At 41.4% G+C, this 11,073-nt stretch overlaps 1 protein-coding gene across 1 annotated transcript; it reads right to left on the reverse strand.

The window, feature by feature from the left end:
* Positions 1-2,750: 2,750 nt before the first annotated feature.
* cpvl (carboxypeptidase vitellogenic like) lies at positions 2,751-10,632 on the reverse strand. Its single transcript, XM_080472511.1, has 13 exons — positions 10,501-10,632; positions 10,194-10,375; positions 8,480-8,601; positions 6,889-7,000; positions 6,749-6,807; positions 6,571-6,650; positions 6,422-6,488; positions 6,077-6,199; positions 5,771-5,902; positions 5,583-5,681; positions 4,757-4,930; positions 4,480-4,662; positions 2,751-4,378 (listed from the first exon to the last, which is right to left on the reverse strand). The coding sequence occupies exons 1-13, from the start codon at positions 10,503-10,505 to the stop codon at positions 4,280-4,282; spliced, it is 1,437 nt and encodes a 478-aa protein (XP_080328637.1). The 5' UTR covers positions 10,506-10,632; the 3' UTR covers positions 2,751-4,279.
* Positions 10,633-11,073: the final 441 nt, after the last annotated feature.

Below are 11,073 nucleotides of genomic sequence, written 5' to 3' on the forward strand. Positions count from 1 at the left end.
TTGTTGTTTTTTTATGTTGCATGTCAGGCTGACGCTCCTCTCCGTTCCTGGTTGGCAGTGGTTACAGGCCTGACCTTTACTTTCTTACTACCAGCCTTGCAAAATATTACTTTCCTCATGTTGACCGCGACTCCTCTTTGTTTCCTCTTCCCGGTGACCAGGAATGTCAATGAATTAGCATGATGACCACAATGCACTGTGTTTTCCAGTGGGATGAATGAAATACATCCCACTGCGAGGTGGAGCGATTGCAGAGCTGTCTATGCACTTTGTCCTCTGCTGTGCCAGAAGGGCAGAATAGCCATATTAAATTCAGAGTAATCCTCTGTGAACACCCCCAACCCCCCCCCCCCTGTTTTAACACACCAGCAAGAAAACTTAACTGGCTTTAATGTAGTAGATTTTGTCTGGCTTTGCATCACATGCTTATATTGCGCCATTTAATGTGCGCTCTTTTTTTTTTTTTTTTAAGTCCAGTAAATGACAAACAAAATGTTGTCGACGGTGAGAACCCTGAGATGTGACTGGACAAAAAAAATCACATCTTGTGTTTTGCGGAGGTATTTGAAGTGTTTATGTCATTTCTTAACGTTGGAATCTTGAGTGTGCAGGTCAGTGTGTGTGATGATGAGTCAGAAAAACTGTTGAAAAGGGCTTTGTTGTACCAACCCTCTGAAACTGGAGCTTGCCTTCTTCTTTTTTCTTTTTTCTTTTTTTTTTTTTGACCACATTTGGATGAGATCAGTGGGTCATGCCTTCGTGCATGGGAGAGAAATTACAATTAAGACTGGAGACTCAATTATTTCATTGAAACACATTTTAAGAACTGAAGTGTCTTGGAGACTCTTTAGTCCAATACCAGTGGTACAGTTTTAGGCTATATATATATATATATATATATATATATATATATATATATATATATATCAAATAAACTAGTTGTAGCACTAGAAAAGTTCTGATATTTATTGACTATTGATCCCAGCATCTGTGAAACACATTAGGGAGTCTGGCATTCAACCAAAGAATTACTACTTGTGTTACAAAGCGAGTGTTGTGGAAGCTGAGGGGGGCATAATGTGGTTGGAGCTCATACTCCTAAAAACTCCTGGACTTGCTCATTCCAAAACCATGTTGAAGACCTCAAAATACTTTCAACTGGAATAATTAGGAGAACTTAAGGGTTTCATTTCTGAAAGGCAGACAGAAAGGACAGTGTGAACGTGTCTGTGTGAATGCGTGTGCGAGGTGGAGAGAACATTTCTTACGTATTAACAATGTTCTAATTGTATTATTTTAAATGTAAAACTATAAATATTGTACATAATATCAATAATTTCTATAATCCTGTACATGTAATGCAACCACCTTTCTTTTTGAAGGGAGTATAAATGTGTGGTACGTTTGTACATAATGTTTGCATAGCACTTGTTGCCTTCTGTTGTATGTCAAGGCTCATGTCAGCGCTTTAATACATATGTCAAATACATGTCGATATGTAATGAACTGATGGATCCATTCTTGCCTGCATAACTTTGTACATTTCTTTTTTTGTGTGTGTGTCTGTAATTACATTGTCTCCATTTTATTTTGTAATTTGTACAGATGTGAAAAGTATCACAGCAGTTCCATTACGGTATGAAAATAAAGCACTTGTTCTGTAAACACACAGGTAACTTAATGTGACTTCAAGCCACCGGCGTTGAAATCTGGTGACGGTGTCACGGCCTGTCAGGGATTGATCCACGAGAGGAAAGTGATGTTTCAGTCAAACAATCGACAGCGGTGCCCAATGCTTGTCCTTGAAAAATAACTGCTCATTAAATAGTTAGATGCTTTAAAGGTTTAGAATACTCATTAATTATTGAGCCGTCTAGACAGCTTGATGGATGCCTGATGAAATAACATGGCAGTTAACTTCAGTATACAAACATCTTTGTGGAAACCTGTCAAAATGCCAGATTCCCCTCAGATCGATGGATGCAGAGCGCCAATTAAATCTTAGCCACAACAACGAAACAAACAAGCAATAAAAAAAAAAAAAAAACTTCATTGTGTAAGAAATTAATTTATTACGGCTACTGTTGAAACACAATGCAGCCCCGACACTCTCTTCATAAACAAGCTGTATTTATCTTTTTTCAAGGCTTATATTAAAATGATGAAAGATCTAATGTTCTTTTAATCTACACAATGACTGAAAGCTGTTTAGGAGTTAAAAAGTATAGGATCCTATTTTTAATGTTGGTACAACACTGAAACTTTAGATGATAGTGACCCCTGGTGTCTGTTGATTAAACAATATTTCAGAGGAAGGCCACAGACTGTCCCATTGGGTCTCAAATGAAAGATAGATTTATAACTTATTAGTCCGTTTCCCTTTGTTTTGCATGCATGCAAATTCATTCTGACAATGTATTTGATATAGCTCATTTCTTTTTGTAGTATCGTGCTTCAATAAATTGATCTATGTCTCTTTGGCTATCCCCTTTATAGGACTTCACCCTGTAATAGTACAAAGTAATCATAGACTTAAAAGGGCAAAACTTAACCTTAAGTTTTTTAATCAATCGATAGTAGGGTTTTAGTTCAGGGGCCACAAACAGACCAATTTCACCTTACTTGGGCCAGACCTGTAAAATAGTGCCTAAATAATCTTTAACTAAACGTTTTCTTTGTTGTGATGCATGATGGGAATATCAAATGTTTTCAAATAACCAAACAACTCTGACAAAAAAATTACTACAATCTCAACATAAAGCCAATTTTAATGAAACCTTCTGATGCCAAATAAGGTGAAATGTCCCAAGAAACTGTTGCATTATTCACATTTTGAAAAACGCGCCCTGACAGCATGGCTGTAAGGCTAAAGCTAGTTTGTCATCACTGATTGCAGCATTACGGATATCTCGGCTCGGGACCCAGAGTTGTGTTGTGCCTGCGACTCTTATTATAAAAAGTCAACATTTTCTTTGAAATTTCTTTCATTTGCTTGGTTTGGTGGACCGAATTGAAGCCACTGGCCAGTTTTGGCCCACGGGCATCGTGTTGGACAACCCTGATCTATATAATTTAATTTGTTTTTGGATCAATAATGTTTTTATGTATCTTAGTAAATCAGTGTAACACACACAGGGGTAATCAGATAGAGCCGATAATATTTTCCATTTCCATATTGAATCCACTGGCAGACTGGTTTGGACCCCAGTGGCTTATATTTCACACCCATCTTCTCTACACAGCTTAAACCTGGAGCCTGAAGACTCCAGTCTATCAGAGGAAAAGCTGACCAAACACACTCATCTGAAGAACCACTCGCCCACAAAGCACGTACAGGGACTGTAGACTGAGGGAGGCTACAAACTCCGCGCAGCATCAGCCGGCCGTTTCAAACCAGGCAACGTCACTAAACCGCTATGTCACCGCGCCGCCCTCATTGTGTCATTGAAAAACAAAACAAAGCGATGAGTGCATCACTTCCCTGAAATGGCCGAAGTCTGAGTGAAATCCACAAACAATATGGCAACAAGGTGAGCTCCAAAAACATGAAGCACTAAACACGGCAACCGCAGGGCCGCTGCCAATACGGACATCTGCAAACCATTGTGGTGAAGACTGATCCTCCAGAAAGTCTTCCCGTCGCAGGAGAGGAAAGGTTATCAACAGAGAAATCCATGGAGCTCTGTGAGAATCGAGTGTGAAGCTGCAGGATTCCTTCACCTCAAGACACCAGCCAAGGTTCTAATAGAAGAAAATGTCCCGACAGCTGAACTGCTTAACAACATACTCTGGAAAACACTCATGTTACTAATGAATGTGACTTTTTTGATACGAGAGGCACACCATCACATCAAAACAAAGTTAAAGTCAAGAGTCTCACACACCCACAGTGTTGTATCGCTGCATTTCGTCATGCCTGTACAAAGCACACATAATTGTAAATGATCCTGAGAAAAGAAAATGCAAATACAAAACGTCTGAGTAACAAAATGTACCGTTAACCTTAAAATCAGTCTGTTAATGTTCAGTTAATGGAAATGAAGCAAACTGAGTGTGTTTGATCTGGATTCAGGCCAAATTCATTTAAATTGAAGAATTTATTTGCACTGCGTTTGGGATTCATCTGCTCCGGTGCAGATAAATCCCACATGGGATTGAAGCAGGGAGAAAAAAAACCGGCTTCAAAATGTCTAGAAAAATAAAAACTGATTCATAGTATCAATCGACAGTCTTTTAAAATCAGTTCATGAATCAACACGTTTGATCAGTTTTCTTCTTTTCACACCCAGCCCTGCGTGGACAAGAACCGGTCGATCATATCGAAGGACCTGGCTGGTTGGTCGTAGGGCAGGATGTGGCCTCCTCCTCGTATAATAACCTGCACGATGGGAGAAAAGACAAAACACTGAGAACTTGATATCCTGACAGACATGAACATTTAATTGGACTTCCTGCCGGCGGTCCCCTGTATTTGCTCACCTGGTAAAACTCTCCCACTTGTCTGACGTAACCCGCCACCTCCGTGTCGTCGGGCTGGATCTTCCAGTGGAAGCGGGGGGCCGTTTTGTACTCGGCTGCTCCGGTCCAGTTGACGGTCAGCAGGAACCTCTCGGTCAGCGGCGCGGCTACGATTACGTCCAGCTGGCCGCTGTACATCAACACCTACACGGTGCAGATGGGATTCGGGTTGGTTCATGATCCCGCGGTGGGACGAGTCCGGGCTGACAATGAGCACGTGTGAAGTTCACCCCCTCACCCTGTAGTTGTCCATCAGCACGCCCAGCCACGGTTTGATGCTCTTCATCACGTCCTCCACAAGGTGCTTCTCCACCTCGGAGCCGTCGTGGAACGTCAGGTTGCCCACGTGGATGGCCCGCCGCACCGACGGCAGGGTAACGAACTGGGAGAAGTACTCCTGGTCTTCAGGCTCCTGCACAAACAAACACAACAGGTTGTTGAAGGGGGAAACTTTAATTAACTCTATTGAACTCTGCAGGAACAATTAAAAAAAAATAAAAAATCCAGCCAAGAGTGGAGTTATTTGACCCACATGTTCCTGGTAATGTTGCAGAGAGATTTATTTATTTAACTTGGTTTTAATCTGTCGAGCACTGCAGCTGTCCAACATGCTTCCTCCAGTTTATAATCTTAAAAAGCTGCAGAAAACATGTTTTTATTTAATTCAACATGTATAATTTTACTACTATTAGTCTGGCAACCTGTCCTGAATGTACCATGCCTCCACCTTTAGTTAGCTGGGATTAGCTGCAACCACGACCAGGGTGAAGCTGGATAGAAGATGTATTGATCTTAAACCGTCTTTAAAATGTGCCTGTGTTTTACCATGTTAATTAAAATCCCACCGTAGGTTTTACACCTCATGCTACAGCTTGGATCCAAAATCAAGGTAATAATTTAATCTTATGCACCAACAGACAGAAATTATATATTTCCTTCTTTTACAATATCAACATTTATTCTCACCCAGTTTTTGTGCCTGAGCTCTATTTTGTGTCATTAAACCTGCTCTATACATTTTCCACATTAATTTTTTTTTTTTTTATCCAAGAAGCTGCGAGTACCTGACACAACAGGTAGTTGAAGTAATTGGTGCAGCCGGTGGCGTTTTGAAAGAAGGACGGATACGGATCCACGTCTCCATTCAGCAAATGATCAAACACCTAAAAGCAAAGAAGCAGTTTGTAAATGAATGAATTGTCATTGGTCACAAAAGCTTGAATGTAGAGGACAAATACACAAATCCCCAAACCTTGAAGGCCTCCAACCACTTCTGCTGCTGGATGAGCTGAACTCCGAGGTCCGTCTGCTTGTTGACGTATTGTTTCTGGAGATCGTCTATCATTCCTGTTTGGTACAGAAACTCGCCGTAGCCACCCAGCATCTGGAGGGAAAGACGGTGAAACGTCACTCTGCATTCATCCGACTTCCTGATACCGATGACAAAAAGCACCAGGAAGGACGTGACACTCCCTCCTGTCTAGTTTTCAAATAAAGCACAACAGTGTGACGATTAACAGATCGGGTGTTAAAAAGAGAAACGCTGCCGGATACAAACCTCTTCTGGATCACAGAGTCCATCGCCAATCGCCATCCCCTTAAAGTTGATCTTCACTTTGGCTGTGGGGTTGTTCTTATGGATGTAATAAGAAATGGCAGGGACGTACTTCCCAGCATATGACTGCATGAAGACCGAAATCAAATTAGTGAAAATAAAGATGTCACAATAATTTACACTTTAAATGTTCAAAACATATTTAATTTGGCTAAAACTCGGCATCAGATATTTTCTTTTATGGGCATATATGTGACACCACATAATCCTTGTGATATATGTGTAATATACAATATTAATCAATAGACACAGGGCAAACAAACCAACAAACAAAACAAACAAACAAACCTCTCCAGTTGCATAAAATTCATTCACTTGATACTCAGGAAAGATCTGGAAGAACTGTGTCAAAGCACTGGAAAAGAAAAAATAAGAGTTAGAACAAACCAAGCGACTTTAAAGAGCAACAATAACGGACTATATCTGAGGTGATTCACCTGTACAGATCTCTGCCAACATCATCCTGGTTCTGAGCGAAACCTTTGTCGTCATCCGTGAAGCTGAATCCAGTCCCAACCTCAAAAAATAAAAACAAATCCTCACCTTTTTGAGTACACTCAGTGAAAGGCGAGTATTTTTTTCCCTTTTACAATCTGAGATTAAATATAAACTTACTGGATTATCAATGTACAGAACTGAATATCTGCTTGTCCAGGCAAAGTCCCTCAAACCAACTGCGGAGACAGAAAAATGAAGGATTGAGCACAAACACACAATCTAGTCCGCTGCTGCCGTGTGGGAGAATGAGCTCTGACCCGTCAGGTTCTTGTAAACCACATAAGGTCCATGTTCCACGAAGAGCCCGAACATGGACGTGCCACCAGGTCCACCCTGCAGCCAGAGCAGGACCGGAGCTTTCAGGTCCCCCTGTTGGTCCAGAGGAGCAGAGATGAAGTTAAGACCACAGCACCACCTGCTGGTCACTTCATTTCATCAACGACGGTCAAATAAAAACATTTTTTTTTTAACTTTTGCTGCTTTTATAACCTCACCCTGACAAAAAGGCTTTCAGAGTAATGCTCGACTCCAAAATAACCTGTCTCATAAGTGGAAAAAGTTCAGCGCTTCCAATTAATAATAGAAACAGGTTTTTTTTCATTATTCAGAAAATGATGGGATTTCACAAGGAAAGAAAATACCTCCATGGATGTTCATTCATTCTTTAAATGTTCGTTTTACACGTGTTACAGTGAAGATAGCGTTCAAAACTATTATTTATGTGGATACAAGACTATAATAAATGTGACCGATGCCGAAGTTGAAGACACTTTTAATAAAGTAGACGCGCCTACTACCTGTATACTTCCACTACTCGGGGTAAACTTTGAGTGCAAGTTCATATTTGAGGTTCACTTGACATGAGAGAAGTGGCAGCTCTGCTTTATCTAGATTTTAAATTACTTTAAAGCTTTTCATCTGGTCTGCTACTGTAGTAGAATTCATCACTATGAGAGGGAAATAAATTATGTTTCCGCTGTGATGGAAATAAGGCGGACATGTAGACCAGACAGAGACTCTCTCTTCCGACTCGCAAAATCTTATATTAAATGAAAAGATGCGAAAACATTTACACCTAGAAAATGAAACCGAGGGACACAAGAACCCTCTGTGTCATGTGACACTTTTGTATTGTGTAACAGTAAAGGATCCGATGTCGGTGATACATTTACAGATTTAAAGAGCTTCACTTCCCAAAGAAAAGCTTGCACAGTGCAATACACGGCGAATTATGCGATCGCAGCATTCGAACAGCAGCTGACCAAACACATGCAGCACAATCACAAGGCAGGACGGGTTTATTCACAGCTCCACTCAGACACTCAAGGCGCTTGGAAAAACGACACTGGAGATCGAAAGCTAAAAATAGGACGGTAAATATTAGAATATGACAAAACTGTACTTACACAGGAAGTGCAACAGCTTCAGACGGTTTTGACCATAACTTTCATATCTGTTTTAAGATTAGTAGTCAAAGCCCTGATTGAAATATGCTGACAGTTAAGAGATTCACTGTGTTTGCACGGCGCATAAAGTAATGAATATTTTTTTGAAAAAAAGGTTTTAAGTTTGTGTGATTAAAACTGGACCTAGACCCAGATAATGCAACTGAAAGTCGACCTTCATGCAGACGGGTCTGACTGAAACGAGGTGACATACACCAAACCCTGACCTGGAAGTAGAACACAGTGTGAAACAGTAAACAAGAGCCCGAAAACAATAAGGCATCCGACTGCCATCCATACTGCTGAAGCAGTGTGTGATGTCAAACGTCAAAAGACAAGCAGAAGGCCTGCACGGCGCCGCAGCGACAGAAGCGTAAAGCCAAGAAGAAGAAGCGCTGCTCACCGTGCGAGCGGGGAAGAACCAGAAGAAGAGGTTGCTGTTGTACTTCTTGTTGACTGTGAGGTATCCGGCGTGGCTCTTGACCTCGGCTCCTGGCAGCTTCCCCACCACGCTCAGCTTCCTGGCTGAAACGGCGCAACACACACGCATGCAGGCGAGCGGCTGAGCAAGGAGGACGTGACACTTTCAGGTAAACCTGATTTTACTGGATTAAGTGACTTGCAAGGTTGGAAGTAACAAGTTAAGGAATTAATACATTTAAATGTACTGTAATCTACTACACTGCTTTAACGTTTGAAATATTAATTCAAGATGTTGATCTGCTCTTTTGTGGCGAGTTCCTGATATATCTTACAATTTATACACAAAACTAAAGACATTTTGATTTTTTTTTTTGCAGTTGTGTCAAACACTCAGCCCAGAGGCTGAACTCGGGATGAAATTTCATGAAGTAATCATTACAAAGACTTTAGCTTAAGTTACCAAGGAAACTAAGTGCTGCTTCCTGATTTATTTACTGGTAATCTAATCTCGCCATTATATTTAAAGTAGGTTGACATATAACATTAACCTACAGAGAAACTCTATGACAGAGAGGATTTCAAAGTTTCACCTGATTTTCATAGAATTACAAATTCAAAATAAAAAAGTAAAAATAAAGTGTGTGTGTGTGTGTGGGGGGGGGGGGTACAGATTTCTGGGATGTTTGACTCTATTTTGGACTCCGGCCACACAGATACAGTGGTGCGCTCTCTCACGGGTTCAAATACCGGCCGGTGCCTTTCTGTGTGGAGTTTGCATGCTCTCCCTGTGGGTTTACTCCACGGATGGAGGTTGTTGTGGATTTTTTTCATGTCGGTGCCATTTGGAATAAAGTGTTGAACAAGGCTTTTCTGTCAGGAGTATTTTTATTGAGGCCTCAAGAGACACACCGAGAAAACAAGAGTCACAGATCAGTCTGCCCCAGAGTGCGTGACCCAAGTTGCACCTTGCGACTTTTATCAAATCTACCAAGTAAGTGAGCAGGGGAGGGAGGGCTGCAAGAAACAACCGACGATTTATCTCGACATTCACACAAATGTCGTTGCGTTCCCACCAGATAAGGCTTTGCTGGGAAAGGGAGTGAAAGGACTGTTCGCTAGTTTAAAGCCAGGGAAATAGAAAAGCATGTGTGATAACAGAATATGATACAGCTTTCATAAGGAAGTTTGTTTCAGTGATTCACAAGAGATCAAATCATTATAACAGAGCATAAGCACAAAGTATAATTCTACCACGACAATGTCAAAGATCATGCTTAAGTCGGATCCACAGCTGTGACCTGACAGAATAGAACCTGCTAAATTCTGATCCCAAGCCCACTTCTCTTGCCTCTATTTCTTTTAGGTTTTTGATCAAATATATTGAATTAAATGAAGACACTCTCTGCTCATGGAATTGTTATTGTTTTATGTTGTTGTTTTTTTGTACTGACATTCTTATATTACAGAATTTAGTTAATTGTCTCTGAGATGTAATCTGACTGAAAATATTTCAAACAAGTAAATCAACCTGGGCCCCTGGTAAACATCCACAAGGTTAAAAAGTAACTAACATGTTTAATAACAGTGAACTTTTACTGCACATAAAAATCGAGTTCATTCTCAGCGATGCTGCAGTGGCTATAACAGACCGAAATAAAGATCCGTCCCGCGTTGTGCGGTGGGGTGACAGTTACCTTCATCGATGGCTCCTTTGTCCACGTACGGAGTGAGAAACAGCGGAGCCCCGGGATCGACTCCCCGCAGGCCGCTGACCACGTGAGATTTCCGGCAGAAGAATGACGAGCCGCAGGGCTTCGACACCGCAGACTGCAGACTAGTCACCAGCAAGAGGAACCCCAGAGAGTCCATCAGCAGCCTGCGGAGGTTTTGGAGGACGGAGCTCAGCCCGCAGTGGTCAACAACAAGCCCCGCGGCTCGCTCGAGCTTTTTTTTTTTTTTTTTTTTTTTAAAGAAAAGTTTGTTTTTCTGATGTCAACTTACCTCATGTTCAGCGACGAGGCAAACTCCAGCTGACCGGGCAGATCCGACCAGAGGAGCCGGTTAGAAAAGCGTGTGTGGGTCACCGCCGTCAGCTCAGTCACATGATCTGCACTGTGCAGGTCACGTGACGCGCTGGCCCACGTGGTCGCTGTGTGTTACTGTCGTCTGCTTGGACCCTGAGTGTTGTCTGGCAGGTAAAGTGTATTTTCTGTTCCCAAATAAGCAGCTCACGTTTTACTGCGATGATGATTTTTTTATTCTTTTGATGGGTTTTCCACTTTTTTTCTTCATTCTTTCATTCATTTTTTTTCTTGTAGTTTCATTGAGTCGATGAAACAACATTGTGAGGCAGCTCAGGGAATTAAAGTCGTCGTATTATCCAGCTTTTCAACACTTTCACGTAGGTCTCGTTGGTCCAAAAATGTTGTATTCAAAGTTTATTGCCTAAAATCCAGCTTTTCCTTTATTTTTAGCCATTAGAATATTGGATCATATGAACTGCATTCAGAATCTGCTGTGTCTGTGTGAGCTGGACTGGCTCCGCCCACACATTCCCATCTTGGGAAGAGGAAG

The sequence above is a fragment of the Lipophrys pholis genome (genome assembly GCF_963383615.2).
Source record: "Lipophrys pholis genome assembly, chromosome: 9".
Classification (NCBI taxonomy): Eukaryota; Metazoa; Chordata; class Actinopteri; order Blenniiformes; family Blenniidae; genus Lipophrys; species Lipophrys pholis.

Excerpts from the sequence above, each read along its gene's own strand:
- cpvl (XM_080472511.1), bottom strand. Across the intron at positions 6,808-6,888 it reads GGTTTACAAGAACCTGACGG|TTGGTTTGAGGGACTTTGCC; the intron begins GTCAGAGCTCAT and ends CTGTCTCCGCAG. Across the intron at positions 6,651-6,748 it reads TTCTGTACATTGATAATCCA|GTTGGGACTGGATTCAGCTT; the intron begins GTAAGTTTATAT and ends TTATTTTTTGAG.